Source organism: Castor canadensis, chromosome 18, assembly GCF_047511655.1.
Source record: "Castor canadensis chromosome 18, mCasCan1.hap1v2, whole genome shotgun sequence".
NCBI lineage: Eukaryota > Metazoa > Chordata > Mammalia > Rodentia > Castoridae > Castor > Castor canadensis.
The window spans coordinates 35,416,604-35,443,540 of record NC_133403.1 but is presented as its reverse complement, the minus strand read 5'-3'; the positions used below and the strand labels follow the sequence as shown (position 1 = coordinate 35,443,540).

At 37.9% G+C, this 26,937-nt stretch overlaps 2 protein-coding genes across 4 annotated transcripts in view; one reads left to right on the top strand and one right to left on the bottom strand.

Annotated features, from left to right (window-relative positions):
- Positions 1-26,937, bottom strand: part of Med13l (mediator complex subunit 13L) — a 285,007-nt gene that overhangs the window by 195,064 nt on the left and 63,006 nt on the right. The window lies entirely within an intron of this gene.
- On the top strand, positions 3,866-4,377 carry LOC109699736 (large ribosomal subunit protein uL24-like). The gene has a single exon (XM_020184583.2). It carries the CDS (start codon positions 3,921-3,923, stop codon positions 4,356-4,358), a length of 438 nt encoding a protein of 145 aa, XP_020040172.2. The 5' UTR covers positions 3,866-3,920; the 3' UTR covers positions 4,359-4,377.

Genomic DNA, 26,937 nt, shown 5'->3' with positions numbered 1-26,937 from the left:
ATGTACACTTACGGATTTTGAAGTTTAACTTTTTCCCATACTGTTTATACTTTAAAAAAAAATCTTAGTTTAACCCCTATGCCACAAAAAAGAAAACTTGTTCTTTAATAATACAATTAATAAATGGGCAAAAGAATTAAACATACAGTCCTTCGAAGAACAAAACAATAAATACATGAAGAAATACTGAACACCTTAGTCATAAAGGAAATGCAAATCAAAAGTACACTGAGGGGCTACGTGTGTTTCAAGCAGTAGAGTGCACGTCTCACAAACACAAAGCCCTTAGTTCAAACCCCAATACACCCCCCCCCAAAAAAAAAAGGGACTGGGGGCATGGCTCCAGTGATAGAGTGCTTGCCTAGGAAGCTCATGGCCCCGAGTTCAAACCCCAGAACCACCAAAAAAACAAAACCAGTATACTGAGGTCTCCATGGGGAAAGGGAGCTCTCATAATCTCAAAACCTACTGGTGGAGATGTAAACCAGCGCAACCATTATGGCAATCAGTATGGAGGGCCATCAAAAAGCTAGGAACAGGGCTGGCAGAGAGGCGCAAGTGGTAGAGCACCTGCCTAGCAAACGTGAAGTCCTGAGTTCAAACCCCAGTGCCACCAAAAAAAAAAAAAAAAAGGCTAAATAAAGAGCTATCTCAGGACCCTGCTGTACCGACTCTTGGGCACATCTGAATAAGTCTAACTCAACATACAAGAAGTATTGGGATGCCATGTTTATTGCAGCACTATTCACAATAGCCAAGCTGTGGAATCAGCTTAAGTACTCAATATCTGAGGAATGAATAAAGAAAATGTGGTATATACTCAACCATAAAGTACAAAATTATGTCATTTGCAGGACAATGGATAGAACTGGAGATCATCACAATCAGCGAAATAAGTCAGCCTCAAAAAGCCAAATCTGGTATATTTTTGCTCATATGCAGAATTTAGACTTAAAACAATAGTAACAATAATGAGACATAAGTGCAAAAGGGCGGCTGTCCACAAGGGCAATGGGGAGAAGGTATTATAGTGTGGAAAAGATCCAAGTACATTAGAAATATGCATGTGGTGTGAAGATGGCATAATGAAACCCATCAAATACTGTTTGAAGACGGAGAGGAGTTACAGGACTATACCAAATGGGGTGAACTTGTTCAAAGTACACTGTTCTCATCTCAATCATCACAATGAAGACCCCTTATACTATTAATATATGCTAATAAAAAATTCAAAACTATTAATGTTGTGTAAGATCCAGGTCATGAATTTAGGAGAGCTATTAACATTAAGGAACAATGTAAACCAAAAGTTACTCACATTTATTTTCAATAGATACTTGGTTTGATTTTCTCTTCAAGGAAAAAAATCTTGCCCAGAGCCATGCCGAGTACTTATTTTACGTAGAGATGAGTTCACCACATTCTGTGTATTCCACTAGGAGAAGATTCTCAGCAGCAGACTTATGGTATAATATCAAGGGCTGGGACTGCCATGCAGACATCCCAATGTGGCCTTTGCTTTTTATTTTCTTCACTCCTTTTCTTTCATTGCTTCATTCTAACATTTTCTGTAGACACGGACTAATAGTGCTAATAGCTTAATACTGCCTTTCGTGCCTGGAAGTGATGGACTTATTTTGCATAACTCTGTATGAATTGACAAACAAGTTTATACAATGATGTTTAGCCAAAGGAATGGCATTTGCAAGACAGCACTTTCCACCACATTTGAAATATTTGAGATAAAATGTTAGTTTTTTTAAGCACAACTTATAAAAATAGTTTTAACATTTTATAATGATTCACCACATGCAACCTTCACAAACACATTATTTTCATAGATCATCTAAGTTACATGTACCTATTCTGTCACCACTAAAACTAACCTAATCTTGTGCTTTCTTGTCACAAGTATAGTACAAAGAGTCATATAAATGTAGCTCTCAAGGGTCAAAATGAAGAAATTTTTATTTATAAATTAAACACCCTAACCATCACAAAGATTTAACTAAATTAACCATGAGAATAAGAGTACTAAATAGAAGCAACACAGCTCTCTATTAAACCCCAGAACGGTGCTTTACACTTAATAAATGTTTTTCTCATTGAATGAACTAACAAACGGCACAAATGTTTGTGATGGGAAGCTATCCCTATCCACTTATTCCCCAGTGTCCAACTGGAAAGAAGATGGGAAAACTGTCACTCTCTTAGATATGGGTGACCCACAAGCCTGCAAAAACCAACAGATTATACAAACATAATGAATGGATCCTGCTACATACTTCTTCAAAGTTTTCCTATATTTATAAACGCTTATGCTCTTAGTTGGAGCATAGGAGTAATCCAGAGTAAAATAAAAACTAAGTAAGAATTAGACAGTCCTCTGCTTAAATAACTCTTAACACTGGCTGTATAAGGAAGGAAAACACAAGAACAGGCATATAGCAGCAATCAAATACATGTTGAGAGAACATAATCCAACATGGAACACCTCCCCAGATGTTACAGACAAGGTCAGAAAAAACAAAACTCCCTCTGAGAATGAAAGCCAATCAAACAGTATACACTAAGATGAAAGACTTAAATAAGACTTTAAAGTGTGATAGAATTAACATGTCTGGTACAATGGAAGTAGAAAAACATTACTAAAATACAAGTATTACATGTAACTGTTACAACACTGAATTAGTGTTGATTCAATCAATGGTGATTTTTTTAAGGATTTAAAAAAGAGTTTGTCCAAGGCATTAAAAATGGCCAACATAGCTATTTGGGAGGATGAGATCTGGAGGATCATAAATCAAAGCCAGGCTGGTCAAGTAGTTTGTGAGACTCCATCTCCAAAATAACCACAGCAAATGGACTGGAGATTTCACTCAAGCAGCAGAGTACCTGCTTTACAAGTGCGAAGTCCTCAGTTCAAACCCCAACCCCATCGAAAAGCAAAAACAAGAAAAAAAAAAAAAAAAAAGCCAATGTAATAGACACTGGAGAGATGTTCTTTCCTGTGGAACCGACACACACTATCAAGCTTTCTTGTAATCTGAGTAAAATGTCTCAGAACTACTCCCAATTCCTTTGATCTTACATTCACCAACTTTTTAGCTTCTAGCTTAGAAAGGTGCTGGAGAGAGACGAGCGCTGTCTTCACTACAGAAGTTAATATGGACGTAAAAATGAAAGGCAGGAATGTGAAACAGGTCCTGTCAGGGGTGAGTAGTCATGGGAGGGGGACAGGGTGAATGGCAGCGGGGAAAGGGGGTGCATGTGATTGATGTACTTGATAGACTTACATGAAAACTGAACAATGAAACCTGTTGAGATTGGTTTAAGTTGGGGAGGGGAGGATGAGGAGGAGTGATGGTAGAGGTGAAGCTAACCAAGGTATACTATATACATGGAAATGTCACAATGAAACCCCCAATACAACTAATATATGCTAATAAAAATGTTACATCAAAAATTATAGGGAATTCCAAAAAGCTTTTGTTCATGAGTTATACTTACTAATATGTACTAGCTGGCACTTGAGATGTATCTCAGTGGTAGAACACTTGCCTAGCATGTGCAAGGTTCTGGGTTCAAACCCCAAAACAAGAAAAAAAATTACTATATTGGAAATTAAAGCCACATCATCTTAATGTGTATTTATTTAAACAAAATAACCAAATTACACATCAGCATAAATTATATTTTCCAAAAAAAGAGTGAAAAGAGGTAAGTCAATTTTCATTTTTATAAGACAAGTTGTCTGAATTGTCATGTCTACTGCTACAATCAATACACTGTATTGCCCTCTTTTGGTCAAAGTACAAGAAGAAAATCTGGCTTCATAGAAATACACAGGTGGACAGAACCGGAAGCAACACGCAGACCTCTTCCCTTTTGCAACCATCGCCGGAGCGGCAGCAGCCAAAATGAAGTTCAATCCCTTTGTGACTTCTGACCGAAGCAAGAACCATAAAAGGCATTTCAATGCACCATCCCACATTCACAGGAAGATTATGTCTTCCCCTCTTTCCAAAGAGCTAAGACAGAAGTACAATGTTCGATCTATTCCCGCCCGAAAGGATGATGAAGTTCAGGTTGTGCGAGGACACTATAAAGGTCAGCAGATTGGCAAAGTTGTCCAGGTTTACCGGAAGAAATACATCATCTACATTGAGCGGGTACAGCGGGAAAAGGCTAATGGCACAACAGTACATGTGGGCATTCACCCCAGCAAGGTGGTTATCACCAGGCTAAAACTGGACAAAGACCGAAAAAAGATCCTGGAACAGAAAGCCAAATCTCACCAAGTTGGAAAAGAAAAGGGCAAATATAAGGAAGAAACAATTGAGAAGATGCAAGAATAAAGTAGTCTTATATACAACTTACATTGAAAACTGCCTAAGTTGAAAAAAAAAAAAAGAAATACACAGGTGGAGAAGTGAGGAGTATTTTAACAACCTTTACCATGAAGTGTGAACATTCTTCCCTAATTCTATACCAAAACGTGAGAAACGGCCATTTCTAAAAGACTGGTTGAAATGTGGAATCCAAAAACCCTATCCCTGACCTTCCCATATTCTGGTCCACTAAAGCCCAGCAGTCCACTTTGCACTTTGACAGGATGTTTTACCCAGGCTTAATTTTTAGTATCACGAATTAGTCATCTGGAAAGTGCTAGCTCACTGTGTCCTACAGATCTTCCAGAGGTTGACATTTTACTATCTAAAAATCACTTTTATTGATACTATCAATGATCTCAGCAGAAAAATAAACTGTTTTTGTTTTTTGTTTTGGTTTTTTTTTTTTTTTTTTTTTTTGGTGGGGGGACGTGTTTGGTTTGGGTTTTGTTTCTTTGATTACTCGCTTACTTTTGGCAGTGCTAGGGCTTGAAGCCAGGACTCTGTTCATGACAGGAAAGTGCTCTATCACTGAACTACACTCCCAAACCCAGAAAAGGTCTTTTAAGTAATGAACTGTCAGCACACAGTGGCAAATACAAGTTCCCCAAGACTCATTTTTTGCATGAAATCACAAATTTTATCTCAAGTAACAAATACTGTCACCGTTTTCCTTGACAAGCTCACTTTGTTCATTGAGGAGAACATGGTTGGTAAACTTGTTAAGTCTGAATACTTGTAGCTCACCAGTCACCCTCTGAAGGAGAAATGGATGGTCTGTCCCATCACTCGTGGGACTGTACAAATGCTTTTCCTAAGACCACTAGATGTGGCAGAACTGCTTTACTTACCATTTTCCCTCACAGAATATTAAAAAGGGATGCATTAAAGAGTCAAGATTTTATAAAATTAAGAATTTTTAGACCATCACAAACACTGTTAAGTAAAACTGAAGGTCTTGTCTTCTGAAAAACACAACTCCCCTGTAGTTTGGCGGCACTACATTGGTTACTTTAAGATATTAAGTCACCCACATTGCTTTTGTACCAGCAGTACAAGAGCCAACACAGAGTGGAAAAAGACAAATGATGGGTCAATATCACAGAAATGGTTTTGACGTTCTGGGATTCCCTAAAAAGGATGTAAGAGACCCAGATCCCAGCACCAACCCACAATGACTGCAGACCACACTTTTGAAAATTGCTGGCCTAAGGTTCATCAAGGAACATCAAAGACTAAAAGAAAAACACAGTCCCCAATGTATAGCCATGCTGGAGTCAGATGGCTCCAATGTTGCAGGCTGCTGTTAGCGGCAGAGATGGGGCTCTGCACCTGGAAAGACAACAGACTTCAAAATATCTAATGAGCCTTAATGAGTCAGCTACGTCTCCCTGCAACTTACATGACTTCTTGTGCAATGATGTACGTATCTGCTACCTCGAAATATGTAACCTGGCTGGGCTTTTGTTTTGTTTTGTTTTGTTTTTCTCTTTCACTCTAAACTATGTCCAATAATTAAAACCTTCTCCCATATCATATAGTCCCTAGGTTTAGAACCACCTCAGCTCCCCTCTCTCTAATTGACTCCAGTTTTGTTTTGTTTTGTTTTTTTCTTCAGTTTTTAAGCTTTCTACAAATGAGCATATTGTAGCTATCTCTGATAAGGCAGAGAGCAGTGAAACTGTTCATTACCCTGATCTTGCCATGTGCTTATATAAGTCAACCTAGACATCACTTTAACTCTTTTAGTAGCATATCAAATCCCAGGCTCCTTTTCACTCACAGAACTATGAAGTCCTGTTTCCCTCCAATATCTGCTGATTGATCTTTAAAAAAAAAAAAAAATCAATTCAGGGTGTCTTGTTTATTCCCACTAACTTTTACCCAATTAATTACATATTCGAACTAAAAATAATTTTTCAGAAACCTGGTTCTATCACAGATACTGGCTGTCCCTGTCAGGTTTTTTTGTCAATCACCTTTATGATAATTTATAAATACGACTTCTTTCTCAGTACTCAACACTTTTGTTGTTGCTTATAAGTCAGTAAGTATTTAGTTAGAGAAGGCCTACTATTGTGGCCTTCCTTTCTGGTCCAAACAAATCAATCCAAACCCACAAGGACACAAGTCCCCTAACACACACACTGTACTTCACGGAAGGCAGAAGTCAGGTCTTTATAGTAGTGCTTGCCTCTAGTCAGTGACTACAGAAAAAGACCCCAGGTCTTTTCTGAAATCAGAATCGTGTTTCCAGCTGTAAAAACTTCAGTCAGATGGCAATATTAACCTGTGACTTCCCTCCACCCACCCGCACTGAGGAAGGCCGTGATGGCAACCTGCTATTGCCATTATTCCTGGAAACCCAAGCTGTCACTGCCTTAGAGATCCTTGTGGCTACATATTCATCCCAAACTACTCAGTATCTCTGAAAGGACAGTCTTTCCCAGGCTTCATTCTTTAGAAAGGACAAGCCTCTTGTTTTCCATAAATGGTCAACAAAAAATGAAAGTGTATTTCATAGAACACAGGCCTTTTTCTAATCCCCAAAACCTTACCTGGAATGCTAAAATTATCTACCTCCAGGCAACACAGTACACTGGAAAACTCAGGAGTTAAAAAGCCTGGAATCCCATCTTCATCACCTTAAAACCAGTGACTTAAACCTTAACTTTGCATCTGTGTGGCCTTGAGTCTGCCAATTTGCTGGAGCATCAGCAGACTGAGAAAACTGCGTATATCACAGCATCACTGTAAATGAGGTAAAGAATTGAGGTCCCGTGTATGAAAGTGCCTCAATAAGCTGCTGGCGCAAGGTGAATTCCTCAATATGCATCAGTTTCCATCTTTCTTGCCCAAGTGTCTTGCAAAGAGTAACCATTCCCACATTCTAGCATTATACTCCCTTCTGACTCATAAGGAAAAAAACAAACCTTAATTCTCAGTTCCCACAGCAGACAGAAGCTGTCACTCACAGTCAAAGAACTAGCCACTTTTACAGGAGACAGTATAGACTATGCAATAGTATCAGAAAATACACCTTGCTTATCTTTGGGTATATATAGGTGCAGGACACACTGAAAGTACTCAAAATTAAAGCTTGCTAAATTTGGTGATTCTATATTCTCAATCTAAATTATACATACATACACACACACATATTTTTTTAACTATGGGAAAAAGAAGTAGATTTGAGAGTTAAAGGAATGTAACTATCTGCAAGCATTGTAAAAGACTCCAACCACAGGCCGGGTGTAGTGGCTCGTGTCTATAATCCCAGCTACTTGGGCAATAGTTACAAGAATCTCAACAACATAAAAACAGCACCAGTAAAATATGAAAAAAAAAAAAACCCTACAACACACAACAAATAGCACCAGTAAGATGCTGGTCACATCTCATTCCTTTCAGTCTGTACAATCCAACTGACTTACTCTGTGGCTTTAATCACTCCAAATTGCTGCCCTTAATTAAACAGTAGCAATTTAAAAGGTATCACCTCAGTTGTTGTGTCTTGGCCTCACTACCTTAGTAATAGACCCACCCCCCTCAAGTCTGGCACAGTTTCAAACAAACATCTTTATTACTATTGTTGGCTATCTGTTCAGTGGAAACCAAGAAAGAGAAGACCCAAGTCAAGAAGGTAAGGCTTCAGAGAAGGCAAACAGGAAAACCTTTTCTAGAAAAACAAAATAAAAACAATAAACAATTAGATGTTTCCAAAGTCAAGCCTAAAAGAAAAAGAACATGCCTTTAAAAAAAAAGACTGGGGTGTGACTCATGTGGAAGAGCACTTAACTTACAAGTGCAAGACCCTGAATTCAAACTCCAGTAGCAAAGAAAAAAAAACGGGGAAAACCACTGGGCCTAAGGAGAAAGATGCTATTTGCCAGTAAGTAAGTCGGAGCATACCATGTCATGGTGAAACACGGTATTAGGTTAGATGACCTCTCTTGATCAACCAACAAAATTTATAAAACTGCAAGATTTCAGATAGTGTCAACTACCAAAGGCAAAGCTAACGAAATATCTACTTGCCTGCCTATTCCTCACACTCCGATACTCTCTGTTGGAAATGTGGGCCCCAAAAGTGACCACGTGGAGAGGAGTGATCTGGCCAAGAGATTCTTTATTGCCCAGTGGGAGAGGGAGAGAGCAGAGAGAGCCAAAAAAAGAGAAGCAGGAAGGGCAAGGGCTTAAATACCCCTCAGTGGGACTCGGCATGATCTGATTGGTTAGGATCTTATGGTTCATGCTGATTGGAGGTTGGGGCAGAAGGAGGATTCAAGCTAGACTTGAGGCAGGACCGTGACCCTGGGAAACAGAAGCTTAAGGGTGCAGTAAGAACTGAAACCTATCGGCGCCATTATTGCCAACACTCTCAAATTCCCAACTTTATATCAATGAAGCCAGAGCCTGGGTCTCCCTTCTATTACCATAAATCACCGTACTCAACCTAGAACAATTTTGATGTTCAATGGCAATCTGGCAGTGTCTAGAGACAGCGTGCTTCAGCAAGACGGATGAGGGGTGGTCTACTACTGCATGCAGTGGCAGAGGCTAAGGGTGCCACTAAGCATCCTACATCGCACAGAACAGCTCCACAAAGAACAATCTGGCTCGAATGTCAATAGGGCCGAGATTAACAAACCCTGACACATATTAGGTGTCCATGCTCCCATATAAAGCAAGTCCCTTCCCCTACCTTACGCAGGGACTCTCACTCCCTCAGCTGCTGAAGGACACAGATCCAGCAATTCTCACTTCTCATTGTGACATCAATACATATGAAAAAGGTATAGCCTTAAATGGGTTTGGCAGAAAGTTTTAGAGCATATATTTTGAGATATCTGAAGTGCTAATCAAATCCAAAGGGCTCATCAGAGGCTGGAGCAGTTCTTCCTTAGAGCGAGCATATATTGTTTACATGTGTAAGAAATCTCTAAAGAACCTGAAAATAAGTTCTTTCTTAAATAGCAAGCATTTCTCTTGAAATCTTATCTGCACACATCACTTATCTTTCCTAAAATAAAAAAAAGAATAAACTATTCTCATTCAAGCAGTCTACTCATAAGCACACACAAGCCTTCAAACATACCAGAACTTCCTTTGCACATCAGCCAATGGGATGTACAAACTTAACTAGAATACAATACACACTCTCATATTATCAAGAATTATGCTACAAAACAATCATTACTTTAAACAAAGTTCAACTGAAATAATGCTTGTGAATTTGAACTTAATGGGAAAAAATCTTAAGAATGTATTTCTTTAGATGATGGTGGTTTTTTAAACGAAGCACTAGAAAACTCTGGCAGCAGTGTTTTCTTAGTTGTTATTTAAACAGTCTTACTTCCAACGTTAAGAAGTCCCTCCACCTATGAGCATCTTGTTTCTTCTCATTCATGTACATGCCCCCTCATCATACTGCCTTAAAAAAAAAAAAACCTTAGTTAAATCCAACTCCCCACCTAATCTATGCCTGAACCTGTCATGAATGTGACTAGAAAAACACACAAGCCAGAAGTAAACTGGCCTTAAACTTGTAAATACAACTGAAATGGCTCCTTGCCATTGTGCTGAGAATGGAACCACATTTCCCTGGACAGTTTCCTTCAGCCCCTCTCCACAAACCTCTGGCACCTCTTCCTCTGCTTTTGCTCTTAACCAATGACCTTGTTTCCTGTTTCAATTACAGAAACCACTGATAGAGAAATTCCACAATCTACCACCTACCTGCATCTGAACCCATAGATTCCACCTTCCCCTTCGCACCACAAACTGTCCTTGCTCTTACTGGAGCTTAGTGAAGGACACTTCCAGTAAATTCTTCTCCTCTCCCTCTCTAACACTGTCAGCTGCTCATCATTCTCTACTGCAGTATTCCCAACATAAAACATAAAGAATAAACTTGGAGAAGCACAAAACACAATTTGGAAACCAAGGAACTCCAATACGTATCACATTTATTCTCCCAAACCAAAATCCTGGTTGCGGTTCAAGGACACCTCTCCTACCCCAGAGCTCCAGCAGGGCACTTTCAGAGCCCTCTAGACACCCTGACAACATGCCGCTCTCCAAGCACTGTACAAAAGTATGCCTGTTTTTCTCCTGTCTTGAAATGTAAAGGTACTTGAGGTTGAAGACATGTTAAGTCACACTCCCTGGCACACAGCAGGCAGGCAGTAAATAGTTGACTGCTCAGCAAATAAGAACAAATGCATTTTTGCATGTATTTCCTGTAGTTTACAGAACTTTACCATGACCTGTTGAGAGAAAAGCTGATTAAAATGTACTATAACCAGCTTTTAAGAATCAGGGAAAGAGCTGAAAACAAAGTAAGTTCAGAACTGACAAAGCTTTGTAAGAGCCTTACTTAGGTAATACTGGTTAAATATTGAGTAACATAAAGCCACTGCAAATTATACCTATGATAAAACTTTGGAGTTACTGCACAAACTATGCTGCAGGCAAATGAATATGCCAACATAGTTTTTAAGTGGGACATGTCTATGAGCAACTTCTTCAGTTCAATGATACTTTATCAAACTAGTAAGCTACAATTTAGAAGGTAGATTTGGGGGACTGGGGATGCAACTTGGCAAAACACTTGCCTAGTATACATAAGGCCCTGAGTTTATTCCCAGCACCACAACTAAACTAAAATCAAATTGATAAAAAAAAAAAAAGCTAATTTTGTAGTATCAATTCATAAAACTAGTTTAACACATAAAATTGTATTACACCGAACTAAAATGACCAGGTATTAGCAAAAATAACACCAATTTTAAAAATACCAAATTTTAAATTCTTGACTGTCTTCTTAAAAAAAAAAAATCCCTCAACTACCAATCCTAGCATTTATATACAAACACATACTTTGGTACTGAGACCTTTAAGTCAATTTTGCAACACAAGCAAAATAGCCATTAAGATAAAATGTCATTTTTCAGCTACAAGACAAATATTCCAATATGTTCTTAATTTTTAAAGCTTTTTAAATTTTAAAACACAGATTTCAATGAAACTGGACAGCACTATTTTTTTGAGGCAAGGAAAGGGAGGAAACATCAGATTATTTCCATAAGCGGGTTACAAATTCTCCTCATGCAGAAAAAGAAGCATGTTTGTGTAAAGTGAAAATGATGAAGAAAAGGTATGTAGTGGCTTCCTTGACACATAATTAAGATTCCTGTCTTTGAGACAATTTGGTTATGATAACATTCCGAGATTTGTAAGACAGCACTAAGAGGGAGCCAGCAACAGAAGCTCCATGCCAACCTCCCCTCAGCCTCACTTCAGAAGGACTACCTCCTACAGCCTTAGCCTCCCTACCTACATCAAGGTGAGGCCACTTAGCTGATGAAGCAGACCTGGGGTGTCAACAGCTGTACTCTTCACTAGTCAAAGAAAGCAGACTAAAGAAGCCTATTCAATGTCCAGAAAGTCAACCCTCTCTAATAAGGTTACCACAATTTTTAATTAAACCTTAAACTTTTAGGATAATTATATTCAACCTGCAATACATTTGGTGGATGCTATCCCACTGCAACAGTAACTAAAAACTAACAGAAAAAAGCTAACAAAGAGAAGTAAATTAGCAGTTTCAGAACGTGGATGGTATGCAAAAATAGTTTTTAGAGGTGAATAGATGGAAACTAAACTTGCAAGAAACACAAACAATTAAGAGAGGGACATTTTCAGCTGGGGGCAACTAGCCAGTATTTCACACTGAATCAAATCTGTCACTGAAATTAAGTCTTTCTGGAAACAAGAATAATAAAACTTTGGGTTTCGAAGAAACACAACTTAAAAAAAGTCTTTGGCAATTACTCAAAATTGTAAAAAAGTAACAAAAAATCATTTATCCAACCTGGAATCTGAGCAATTTCTGGAGATGTCAAGTACACTAGAATTCTATCTAAAATGCAGGTTTGAAATACTTTTCTAATGTCAAATATTCACATGCAAAAAAAAATCAATAAGAGCCATTATTTTGATTTAAATCACATATCTAAAAAACATTAACTATTTATCACTTGAACTGGCATTCTCAATTTTACAAGAGAACTAAAAGCCATTCCTATTAAAGTTTCAATACAGTGTAAGGCTTATTTGACAATCATTACCAAATATTTATGACCAACGCCTGTCAGAAACTATGTGGTGGTGGGATTTTTCACAAGGATGCATGCAGTGTTTGAGCTTCTAAAGAATTCATTTAGAAATCTCTTCATAGGAAGTGTCTCCTGTATTTGTGAATCAAAAAAGGACTAAGAAAAAACAACACATCTAAAATATTTGTTTTAGATAGCACCAGAGACGTACTCACATAAATTCTATCAAAAACGGAGGGAACATGCATGGCTCAATTGGTAGAACTCCTGCCTAGCAATCTCCAGGCCCACAGTTTAAAATCCCAATACTGCCCTCCCCAAATGTACACCAAGAATCACTTACAAACATCTTTACCCTTGTAGTATCTCAGTGGTAAAAATGTGTAACTAGTTAAGATTAATGAAAAACTAGAGTATTACTCTCCTACAAAGCAGTCAATAGACAACAATGTTACTGGGTAAACAAAAGGAACAAAGGCAACACCAACTTTCTTCTCTCTATAAACACAGAAAACCTATACACTAATTAAGATATAAGCAAGACTCACTGGACCTCTGGAACACCAGTTCACACCCTGCCTTGAAATAGAACTGTGTTGAATTTGCCTTGAAGTGTAATTTCCAGCACACATTTTACAAGGTTGTTACAAAGACCTTCTGTGAGCCTATAATTGCTATTAGGTAATACCTATGAGTGGCAATAAGACTGCTGATTACAGCATTTAATAACATGCAGATCCAAAACTCCTCAGCATACCAACTGAGCTCCTCAATAATCTGGTCTCATCCTAACTTATTACCTACTTCATTTCATCCTACTCAGACACATTTATTACAAAAACGCCAGTTTTTTTCAGCACACATTTTTCTTTCTCCATTCCTTTATTCACTGTAGCTCCCTCTCCTGAAATAACTACCCTACTTTTTCATTTCAGCATCTCATCACACCCTTCTTTCAAATACTTCTTCCTCCACAAGCCTTCCCATTTTCCTGAAACATCAGCAAATCTTTTCTGAATTACTATCGGATAGCTATAATTATTTCATGAAACATCATTTTGTAAATAACATTTCATTTGGTTACATATATTACTATCTTCTCTTCCCCCTAACTTGACCAAACATCCCTGCAAGTGATCACATCTCTTGTATCAAAACAACCAATGAGCCATAAATGCTTAAAGAAGCAGAATCTTTCTACCACCCATGATGGGGGAAGTGGAGATAAGAATGACAATACACTTGGATTTCTACACCTGCAGTTTCATTCCTGTTTAAGGGCTTTATCACTATCAAATTTCGTTTTGTTGTGGTTTTTTTTTTTGAAAATAATTTATATGGATCTATTAAGTTAAAAGCCTTAAAATATATTTAATTGCTACAGAAAACCCTGAGTTAGGTATGATGCCAATCACATTGTACACATGAACAAATTAAATCTCAAATGGCTTAGGAACCCATTCAAGCTCATTACACCAAGAAAGGAGAAAGCTGGCATCACTGTCTAAGCTTTGTGATAAGGTGGTCTTCTCTTCTGTTTCACCCTGTTTGTGGACAATCAATAGCAAAAGGTCAAAACCTAAAATACAAAATTTAGGATAAGGGGAGAAAGACTGAAAGAGTAAAGATACAACAAAAACCTTTGTAATTTCCTCTAGCTTTGAAAGTGAAGGCTAGATCCCTGCCATTTCCCTAGAACAACCTATAAAGTGTGTTCCCAAGTCTACACTTTTCAGCTCAGATTCTCAATCTTTTCTACTAATCTCCCAAACGTTCAGCTTCAAAGGGTGCTTACTGCTGCCCCATGAGCAGCATGTGTTAAATAAAACTTATAGGACCCTGTTTTCTACTGGCCTCCGGCACAAGCTCCAAAAGTCCATACTGAAACAAAACACATGCTACATGCCACATAGTCAAACTAAACTCTTCAACAGGACAATTTTAAAATTAGAAAAAAGAGGGCTGGGGGATGTGGCTCACGTGGTAGAGCACTTGCCTAGTAAGTGCAAGGCCCTGAGTTCAAGCCCAGCACTGCAAAGAAAGAAAAAAAAAAAGAAGTAAAGGGAGGGAGGGAGGGGAAAACATTAGGATATTCACAGATTCACAGACAGCAATCAACAGGGGCCCTTTTTTTTTTTTTTTAATCACAGAAGGAATGCTACTGAAGTTCCCTCTGCTGTAACCCTACAGGCAAATCAACTTTTCTATTTCTGCTTTCCTCAGCCATTTACTGTCTACAAAGCCAATCTCCTCTGCTCAGCGCACCAGAATACTCGCTGTCTTGTATAGAATAATGAAGATCTATTATGGTGTTGTCTTTTGAAACAGGTTTGTTACTTCCATGCGTGGTGCTCAGGTGGTTATCAACATCCTACCCACACTTGCTCTCATTTTTGTTCTCTCCAGGCAAACTGTCTTACTGACTCCAACTCAACAGATTTCAGCCAATAACAGATGCAGTCAAACATCATCTTTTATTACACATGTGGTCTCACTTCTCTGGGGAAGTCAATATAAAGTAGGGGTTAAGACCAAACTCCAGTGTCTCTATCCTCTATTTCCCCTCACCCCCATCCCGTGCCCTTTTGTTTGGGAGATTGCTTCAGTTTCCTGTCTACAAACAGGAAGTCATAGTGTAGTCCCTCCCTCACAGTGCTGAGAAAACGTCAGTACATGCAAAGTACTTTGAACAGTGCCTGGCACAGACACAACACTGTGAAGTCAGTGGCTATCATTGTCACTTCCTCAGGAGTCCACTATTTCTTACTACAAACCATCCCCAATGCAGGCCCAAACTGTGTTATTTGTAAGTTACACATTTTAGTCATGCTTTTAAGTCTTCCCAAAATTTTCAGTTTGTCAGCTTTTCTCTAACATGCTGCTTTTATTTTATAATGCAAAACAGTGTATCCTAAATTGATCATATTCCTTTTATATAGAAAAATAACTATGCTAATCATAGGGACACAGAGGTGCCCCATTAAATCTGGAATCCATACTGATCCAAATGTTCCATTTAATCAAACGCCACGTAAACTATTAAGTGCTCCCTCTGACTTTAACAGCCAATTTTCCAGAGAAAGAGCAACTCGCTGCTAAAAGATCTGAATAATCCATGGGGCCTGCAGAGTGCTGCCTTTTTTCTTTTTCTTTTTTAAGTTAAAAAAGGCTTTTCCTCTCAACAGAAATCAATGAAAAGCCTCTTGAACACAGCAAGAAGACAGGGCTGATTTTTAGCTACAATGTAAGTCCCTGCAGAATCTCAGAGTGCCAACAATAGTGTCACTTTTCTCACTCAGTCACTGGATTTATTCATGGTTTTTAAGGAGTACAATAATCTGCGTAACATTACTGGCTCCTTATATTTTACATAACGTAATTAACAAATTATCAATCACTGTCATATCACAGCTGCTATTATTAGTCCTAAAAAGAAATTCTAAACGTGGAGAAATTAATTATATTATGGCCAAAAGAACCAGTTTTACATTTCTAAGACACATGTTTTGCTTTTTGGCGGGGTTTTTGAGTAGTTTGAGAAAAGCTAAGTATTCATGAGAAAAAGTAAAGGGAGTCCAGGTGTAATCACACCGATATAATCCCAGCATGCCAAAAGCTGAGGCAATTCAAGGCCATCATGAGCTACACAGAGAGACCCTGTCTCCCAAAAAACAAAAAAAAAAAGCCATCTATGCCCAGATTAAAGGATACATTAGTTCAAAGATTTCATCAAGCAGTCACAGAAACAGACATTGATCTGGGTTCAAATTTTATATAGCCAGCAAAATATACTGATGCCAAGAAGCTATGTAAAATACAAAAAGTGGGCACCTACCTAAAAGAGAAAGCAATTCATTTACACTAATTTTTAATTTTTATTTTTAGATAAGCATTGATTCATGTGCAATTTTACAAAATACCAAAAGCTCCCATGTTCCCACTATCCACTTCTTCCACTGCAAAACTCTGAGGAACATAACAAATATATTGACACTGGTGCTGCCGAAGTGCAAAGTGCTTCCATTACCACAAAGATACCTCATGCTCCTCTTTTACAGCTACACCAACTTTCCTCTGTTCCCACCCACTAAACTGACAACAACTGATCTCTATGTCTATTGTTTTGTCATTTCAAGAATGTTATATAAGCTGAGTGCCAGTGGTGGCTCATGCCTGTAATCCTAGCTACTTGGAAGGCTGAGATCGGGAGGATGGCAGTTCAAAGTCAGCTCAAGCAAAGTGTTCACAAGACCACATCTCCAAAACAACCACAGCAAAATGAACTAGAGGTGTGGCTCAAACAGCAGGGAGTGGGGGAAGGAGGAAAAGAGAGAATACTTCGTCATTGTGCTGAGTAAGAATGGTGAGGGCAGACATCCTCACCTTGCTGTAACTCTTGTGGGGAACACTCATCCCCCATTCAGTACAATGTTAGTTACAAGATTTTTGTACATACTCTTTTATCAAGTCAGGGAAGTTTTCCCATTATTATTTTTCTGAGAGTTTTTATCATGAATGGATTACAGTAATGTCTGGACTTTAGTCTGTCACAATGTACAAAAGGAATTCAGGAAGCATAGTTTTGAAATAGTTTTCATCTTTGTTCATTTTCGGTAAGTATGAAAACTGCTCACTAAAGCAAATCTGAATTAAAGTACACTCCTCCGCCTACACATATGCCTGACATCAACTTCAAGTCCTACGTCTTCAGGAAGCAATCCAAAACACACTCATTTAGGCAACTTGTCAATAACCTCATACTTTTATTAAATCAATTTCTCAAAACTCCTTTGCATTCCATGCTTTATAAAGTTCACTTGTTTTAATTACAGCATCAGCTGTGATGTACCATAGTGGCTTGAACATGTGATAATAGAAACTGACATTGTCAAAGACACTGAATCATTCCTGTCCTGGAATGTTTTTGTTGCAGCCTTGAAACTCATTTAGGCAACTTGTCAATAACCTCATACTTTTATTAAATCAATTTCTCAAAACTCCTTTGCATTCCATGCTTTATAAAGTTCACTTGTTTTAATTACAGCATCAGCTGTGATGTACCATAGTGGCTTGAACATGTGATAATAGAAACTGACATTGTCAAAGACACTGAATCATTCCTGTCCTGGAATGTTTTTGTTGCAGCCTTGAAAATCACAGCTTGCTTTAGTCAAGAAAGCCATTTCCTATCAAATACCTCAAACAAAATTCCACCTCCAACTATGACTTATCTACAGTTTATAAAATACACAGGCACTCTTGAGAATTGGTGGAATATTAAAAAGCAAAAAGGCAGCAAAAAAAAAAAACAGTAGTATAATACTAATCAAACAATTTAAGCTGATCTTAAGTAAGTAACTGAGGGGAAGGTTGGGGAAGGAATGAAGATCAGGAGGATGGTGGTTTGAGGCCAGCCTGGAGAAAAAAAGTGAGACTCTCTCAACAGAGAAGGTAGGTGTGGTGGCTCCCCTCTGTCATTCCAGTTACATGGGAGGAACACAGTCCCAAGCCAGTCAGGGTAAAAATGGGAGACCCTATCTCAAAATAACCAAAAACAAAAAGGGCTGGGGGCATGGCTCAAGTAGTAGAGAACTCCTGAGGTCAAACCCCAGCACCACTAAGGAAAAAAATTTAAACATGTTATAAGCCCCACCACCACCAACAGGTGACTAGTGGTTACCTACCAAGAAGGTGCTTTTCTTTTTCTTTAATTCTTTTCCACATTTCTCATATCTTCTCCCCTCACCCCCAGCTGGCATCAAACCACCGGGATCATTCTATCTCTGCCTCCTAAGCAGCTGGGATTACAGGCACGAACAGTGAGCAGTGTTTTTGTTGCTCCCCCCAACCCCCAACTGTACTAGAGTGCTACCAATAATAAATTATTACATCAAAAATATATATTACAAGTTAGGCTTGGTGATGAATGCCTTTAATTCCAGCACTAAGGAGACAGAGGCAAGAGGACTGTGAGATCGAAGCCAGCCTGAGCTACACAGAAAGACCCTGCCTGAAGAAAACAATCTCCCCACAACCAAAGAAACATTACCCTTTCCCTCTAAATCTCAAATAGTCAAAAAAGAAATAACAGTGATAATTTAAGTTGCATTTACCTTATGAAAATGTAATTTTCTGTGATGATTTAGCTCAATCCATACAGCTTAAGAATGTGATGGTCTTAACTGGCTAAAACACACACCTGATTACATTTGTCTGTTTGGGGGCAGTACTGGGTTAATAAAAGTCCATTTATTTTTCTTTTCTGCAGGCATGGCTTAAAAACATAAAGGCATCTCCACCTAATAATCCACATTGGTGTTTTACTTTGATGGAATGCATATCAATAGGAATCTCAGAAGACACACAGCAGTCTGAATAGTAACCAGGCAAGTCTGGGACATACAGTTATACACTGCTGGACACTCAACAGTGTCTTGACAAGACGAAGTACATTTTTAACTACTGAGGAACAGCATATTCACTCTACTTTACTCTAAATCTCTACCCATGTGATCCACAACAGTGCACTGAGTAATAGTGGGTAAAAATACAGCAGCACACAGGGAAGCCAACTGCAGAAATGGACCTGCATGCATAGCAGAAGGACCTGCCTGTTAACGAGCAGTTCAGGTAGCATCTGTCTGACAATACCAGAAACACACTGAGTGCTATCTTCAGTTATCTGTAACTGTTAGGAAGCCTTTGGCTCGCTGCCATAAGGAACTCTACCTCTGTTCTCTGCTTTATCTCTTTGTCCATCCTTCAGTCATTTAGCATAACTGCTACTCTATTTTCATCAGTAAGATGTTCATTAAGGACCAAAACGGGAGATCCAATTGCTTCAAAAGCAGTTACTCACCAGATGTTAGCAAAAATCATGAAAATCAGAAAGCAACACTCTATCATTTTTTTAATCAAAGAAACCAAACATTTTACATTGGCATTTACCACCCAGCAAACCAGCCTCTTTTATAGAAAGCCAAAAAATATTAACATGTTCACAAGCAATCCCTTTGATAAGAGATTTTTACATAGAACACTCAGAAAATGCTTATGAGAGCTAAGGCATGGCTCAAGTGGCAGAGCAGCTGCCTAGCAAGCTCTAGGCCCTGGGTTCAAACCACAGTACTGCCAGAAAAAAAGAAAAGAAAATGCCTATGAAAGGACAAACTCATTCATTAGCAAGAATAACTGCCATCAGCAGTGTTTATTTACTCTGGCAGATCTGTTTGTCATGTGTCACTTTCCTACTAACAGTTTTTTTTAGTGGATGCTTAAAAAATTAAAGTACTATTGAACTATAATGTAAAAAAAAGTTAAGCATTTTGCCTTTTCCTCCTTACTTAGGTCTGAAATGTACTATTAATCTTCTATGACAATCAGATCTCAACCTCTGTCTTCTATTGACACAAAATTCTATGCTCAAGTGACCAAAGATGGTTCAATGAATCCCATACATGTCACATGATGAAAAGAAAACTTCATGTCTTTCTTATGACGTTTTTATCTACTCAGAAAACCTCTTCCTTCCTTGCCTCCTAGTGAAATCAACTCATCTTTAAAGGAGTCTGTTTCACCTCCTTTTGCAGAGTTTTCACCAACCCAAGAGAATAAAGTGCTTTGTCTTCTCTGACCCCTGAGAGAAGTTGGGGACTGCCTCTTCACACTGAGTCTCATCAGGAGGTGGAAGTGAGCAGAGGGTTTCAACTAGAAGGTGTCCTCCATTTAGTTCCTGTTGCCAACATTTCTGCTGTTACATTTACCTCCTCCTGACTCAAACACCTCCCCTGTACCAAAAGATACCTAAGGAAATTTCTATTACAGTCCCAGCTCTTACCAGTTGCCTTCCACATAGTAAGCATGCAAAAAACTGGTAAATAATAAAAACTGAGTGGATAGACACACATTAAGAGCAATGATTTACAACTATGGCTTTGGATAAAGAAATGGTTGATCAGGAACCTAAGACCTTAAGCCTAAGTAAATCAGTGTAAGTAACAGTTACTGTCTCCTACCACCACTCTTTAAGCCCTCATTCCTACCTCCTTCTCTGCCCCCAGTAACCACTGAAATTTATGTCTACAGCTTGACACACTGATTAGGGACTACAGCGTAGGTTACTGTCTGCTCCATTCGCAAAAAAGTAACCATCTTCTTATTTCCATGTTTCTTAGGTCTGCTGTGTGGATCAGATACTGGCCATCTTGGTGATTTCCTTCCTGCATTTCCTCTCTCTTCTGTTCTATGTCAGCATTTACATGAGAGGGCTGGTGCATTTTACACAGTACTAGTCAGAGAAGCACATTTGATTCTAGGCAGTAAAACAAGCTTGGTTTTCAACAGACTTAGTAAACCTAATCTCAGTCTAAGCTCCTTTCTGCTTATGAAAATCAACAGAGAGTTTGCACAAAAGTGATACAGGTTTTATGCACACTTTATTTTTACGTCAAAGAGCTTCCTATAGCAATAGCCTCATCTGCAACAAACACTAAGTTCTGATTAAGAGTATTAAATTGGGTCATCCTTGAGGCTTACAGAAGCTTATCAACTGATTTTTAACTCCCCCCACCCCTCTCCTCACAACTGGGGTTTGAACTCAGGAATTCACGCTTGCTAGGATGGCATTCAACTACTGCTTGAGCCACTCCCCCAGCTTATCTGACTTTTAAACATTCCCCATCTCTTAGAAAATACTTTCATCAATTGCCTAAGTTTCCACTTTGGCTAAGTGTATGAAGCATTAGCAATAACTGCCCCAAAGCACCTTCAAGAAAATGGTTCCGGTTTGATTAGACAGTCATCAGATTTTAAGACTGGGACTCCATACTTACTAAATACTTTTTTAAAAACTGAAATATGTACCAGGAGAAATAATTTTTTGGTCCAATAACAAAACCAACCCTCCTTCGCCCACCCCCAAGAAATAAAAAATATATCTGCCCAAAACATAATGCTCCCAATGTTTGAGAAGCTAACCAACTAAAACTAGTCACTCTATACAATAAAGAGCATCAATTAGAAAGGCAAATTTTCTCAGCAAAAAACTTTCAAGGTTATGTGCGTATTTTCATTAGTAGACTATTTCCCAGGCAATATTTTTATCAGCACAGCCAAAATACTTTGTCATGGTTGAAATAACGGAGGGGAAAAAAAAACATATTTTAAGTAGCCTATTTAAAAAAGAAAAAAATTAAATTCACTTAGCACCAAAAGATGTCATTTTTAATCTCTCATTTCCTTCTTACAACAGAAAAACAGCCACACAGCATTCAATATTTCCAAAGTACCTTTGTACTTTTTACCATATTAACAACTTAGTATACTGTAGCCAGCTTCCTCACATACTACATAAGTGATACTAAATCAAAATATTCATTATATTTACTATAAATTATCACATTTATTAGTAAAGCTCCATTTGTAGTTCAAAATCATTTGAAACATCAAGAAAAACAGGTGAAAAAAATCTTTCCTACATGGGCTAAATTCTAAAACTTATTACAGTAGGACCTGTTCAACTATTACTGAATTACTGAGCAGGCATATGTTAATAGTGTTAATGGAAGAGTACATATACGGCCTGTCCTCAATGGGCCTCCAGCCCAGGGGGAGAGAAAAAAACACAGTAATAAGCACAGTTGTACCATATTACAACTAAGTCTCTATCTGAAACACTCCTCAAAGACAGTACCCTCTGTCAATTGTCTAGTGAAAAATTTGAATTCTTTTAATGATCACAGATTGATTGCTGAAATAAAAAAGTACTACTCAGCAAGTTAAATTTTTTTTAAATAAAAGGTTGTGGGGGGTAGAGAATATCATAGTAAATGTGACAGCTATTGTTGTTATAATTTAAAACAAAGAGTATGGGTATAGGGAAGGCAAACAGGCTCATCTTCTGAGTCTAAAACACAGAGAGAAGGTTACAAAAGAAGAACAGTCATTCTCAAGGTTATTTAGTAAATACTAATGCTAGCCTTGAAGTCACAGACTTTTATCAGACTACAAAAGTAAACTGACTATACAGAGACTGGACCAACCAAAAATAACACCCATCCACTGGTATGATAAATCCCCATCAGTTTACTAGGAGACTTATCTATTTCTACAAATCTCAATTTTCTTTAAAGCACTCTACCCAAACAGAAAGTATCATTTGGAAATACTACAGTCAGAAAACACAGAGGAAAGGACCTATCCAAGATGAGGTAAGGTAAGCACATGTTTACTATTTTGCTATGGAAATTACTGTATAAAGTTGGTGATCAAATGTATCCAAGTAAGAGTTGTCTCACTGAACCTAAAACCCGAAGATGCTTGTATTTCCTTGACTGAAAAAGAAATTCTAAGGATGGAGGGGGAAAGAATTAAAACGGACAATAACACTGAGAAATTAAAATGACGCATATGTAGATTGTTGATTTAAAAATTTAGTAGTGACACAAATAATCAGTAACTGTAAAGGGAAGCTAGTGCTGGAATAATCAGCACCATTACTAATGTGTTAATAACACATGTGAGGCCAGGCGACAAGTGGGTGGGCTTCAGCGAATGGCACAAGGAGCTCTACTCTCCCCCAGCTGCATGCAAGTTTATGAACTGGCACACAGGCATTTTTTGCTAGACCATCCCAAATTTGCTGTGATCTTCAAATGGATGAGCAACCTAAAAAAGTTAAGAGCCACTTATGTAAGACAGTAAGTCTCCAACATTCCTAATGTGACTTTTCCTTGAAATGAGCAATAAGAAAATAAGTTATAAACTTTTTATGACATTAAAGAAATATAGTTCATTCTATTTGTAAGCTGTAAATTTGAAAATTTAAAGTCTCAGAAACTAAACTAGCTTCACAAACCAGATGTTGCCTCCTATGCCTCTAATCAATTCAAATCACATTCCTAGAAGACAATGCAGCCATCTGATGAGTTCAGCATCAATGGAAAGAGGCAAATCCACACAACAGCAGTTTACAAAAATAATCAGTGGTTTAAAGCAGGGCGTGTGTGACATTCCTGAAATAACGCATGCATAATTCACTGACAAAATAAGATCAATTCAGAATCTGCAGAGGCAAGAAGCATTATTATGGCTCTGAAATCCATATTCAGTAAGGCTGTGTTCAGAAAGTTTTGCTTCAATTTCAGAAAATAAATGACTAGAGAAGCTCGATAATGATTTTGGCAGATATAAGAACCCTTCATTCAAAGCAGAACCATTTTACAGAGCTTAAGACTTTTTAAAAAATAAAGACAAACAGCAATTTATAGGTCCTGCGTCTTGAACATAAAGCTGAAAGTCATCTACCTGAGAGACAGAACACTTAATCTTCTCAGATATTACAGCTATCCAGACTACACTAAAGGCAAAAGAGAACAATGAAAAAGAATTTGAAAAAGCACACCCTTATTACAAATCAGTTGCAATTCTGACTGCTGCTAAGAAGATGTCCAACTCTGAACAAGTAACTTGACACTCAGTGACCTGGTTGATCTTTTCTAAATCGCCTATGGCTATGATGCACAAAACTGCTCATCTCCCTAGAAACCACCAGCCCTTAACCTCCCTCCACTATCTACCCCCAGCCTCCAGCATTTTTTCCTGGTTAGCATCACCCCACAGATCCACGAGTCCTCCTCAATAAGGCAACTGCAATGCATCAGGAAAACTAAAAAAAAGTTCCTTCTATCAAAGGCTTGGGAAGAATTGCAAAGTTAGAAGGTTCTCTAAAATTTAAGAAAATCTGACAAAAGGAAAATGAAGGAGAAACTATGAAATTTTACAAAAGCATTCCTGTTCTTGTCAAAACTCAATACTAAGTATCTAGAAAGTAAATGGATGGGCTTCACTAAACCTTTTCAAACTCATTTCATGGTTGCTTTCCTTAGAAACCAATGCAGGACCTTTTAGTTTGGCAAAAGTGGAAAGACTGGATTAAATCAATGTCCTTCAAATTGTATTCCTCTGAGCTCAGGGCAGACTGCATGAATGTGCCACTCCTCAGGAGAAATCTTCACCACCTGCAAGCAGGAACAATAGTTGTTGTATTGCTTTATATATCAGAGTTCAATGAAAGATTCAACTTCACAAATTCTGCTTATGAGACACTGGCAAACGAGCAAAAGAAGGAAGTAGTCCTTTAGTCTTGAGCGCACGGCCGTCACTTTGTAACAGAACTTACAGTAGATGAGAGCTGTTTTACGCCAAGCTGCTTTTTGGTACGTAGCACGACAGGCTGCATGGACAGTTAGTACCTTCAATTACTTCTCAAATTACCTCACACCATGGTACTCCCTGTACAAGTCAACTAAAAGCCTCAACACAACTCAAAGACGGCAAATTAAAGATGCATTTTACTAAATGTTAAAACTCACTGAAATCCATAAATTCTTTTCCTCAGAAGTTACAAAAGTTTAAATGCCAGAAATCTGAAATCCTGCCATTTCTGGCTAAAGAGCTCCCACTAAATTGTAAATTATCCTGTCACTGAGTGTGATGTCTTTCTAACCTCAACAAACAACACAGACAACAGTGGAAGGACAGGTGTGGGTGAATGGCTAAGCAGATGAGTGAGTAAATAGTAAGCTCCAATAATTACTGCACCGTTATGGCATACAGCATTTAAAATCAAATTGTGAAACTAAAAACGTGAAAACTACAGACTTATTAAAGCATTAGATAATAAGTTAAAAAGGTGAGGAAGAGTGATGATCTTGGAACTTAATTAAATATTTTCTAAACACAATTTTATTCCATTAGAACTTCTAAACAACTGAGTTTTCTCAAAAAATGTAATTAAAATTGTAGATCCCAAAATACTTGTACATCAAAAAGAATTTTCAATCATACAGTTGAAAAGTATTAAATATACAGAACCATGGTTTTCAGTTGTAGTACCACTAATACTGACCCACATGTCCTCAAAGACAAATAACAGAAAAGATCTGCTACACTCTTACAGGTGTGTACGAAAACCCAATAAACACTTAGCCATTCCTTGATAACCATTCTCTGGTTAAGAAATTAAATTTATGTCTCTGATTCACACTGAAAAATGGAGGTGGCATGATGGGAGCAAAAACCATGGACAACTGAAGAAGTATAATGACATATGACAACAGCTGTCACTACCTAAAAACTGGTGACATTTTCAAATAAGAAAAAAATATATGAGCAATAACCCAGAGTAATCAGACTACTGAAACCATGTGAGAACTAAATGCACACCTTGAGCAAAGATTAAAAAAAAAAGTTGTATTCATGAAGTTCTAGACAGAAACCATACCAGAAATGACAAAGTGAGACACAGAAACACCTCCTATTCAATTCTTCTACGCTTCTTCTAAGGACTTAATTTAAGATGCTTACAATTATGGAGTTGCTGTAACTAAATTATTACTGTAATGTAAGTTGAATATCCCTAATCAGAAAATCTGAAATCTGAAAATTTTTTTAGTGCCACAGCACACTTAACCAAGAAAGTCTATACAACTATTTCGAACTCAGAAAAGTCTGAAATCTCAAACTTCTGATCCCAAGTATTTCAAATAAAGGATACTCAACATGTATTAATTTGTAAATAAATTGCCTTCAATTTTTTTCCCAAAAAAAATTCACATATAAGGAAGCTCCTTGACATTGATGAATTTGGTCAATTCCATCAAAAAAAGGACCACTGAAATGTAGACACCTGAACTTTTGCTGAGCTTTACAGTGAGTTGCTGGCACAGTGAGGCTGGTGAGAGGGGTGATCATGTCACTTGCAAATAAGCTCCACCTGTGGGGAGATGTGTTTGTTGTTGCTATTAATTTTTTTTTCCCTCTACTTAATACCAGAAACACAGTAACTTTCCTGAAGCTATTGTTTTTAAAGTTTCTTTTTAATTAAAAATGGACATAAAACACAAAACCAGCTAATTGCTAAAGCTAGTGGTAAAAGAGAAGACGTTTAAAGAATGACTAATCTTAGCCACAAAAGAAGAGTGGGAAGTCACTAGGGATCACTGAGATTCACGAATTGAACCAGTTTTGTGAGAAACAAGAAAAAGCCACTTGTGCAAATACTTTTGGTGAATGGGCCAGCCAGGACGAAAAAAATACATATTTTATGGAAGAAAATTGTATGCCATAATGTTATCTACAAAAGTGGGAATTTTGGAAGGCTTCTAAATACATCTCTTCCAAATGTCAATGGTGCACTACATCAGTTATCTAGTGATCTCCTTGCAAAAGTCAACCTAACTCCCAAGTTTCTGTGTACGAACAGGTTAAGATTTTATGAACCACAATCTAAAAATCTGTGTTCTTGGGGAGAGAACTTAATAGACCTAACTTGCCATAAAACTCCAGTTATTCAGACCAGCTGCACAGGAGTCCTGAGTTGCCAGACGTAAAGTGAAGTGCTGCACTCTGTGATTGATATTACCTAG

Coding starts and splice junctions, on each gene's coding strand:
- LOC109699736 (XM_020184583.2), top strand. CDS start 3,921: ATGAAGTTCAATCCCTTTGTGACTTCTGACCGAAGCAAGAACCATAAA.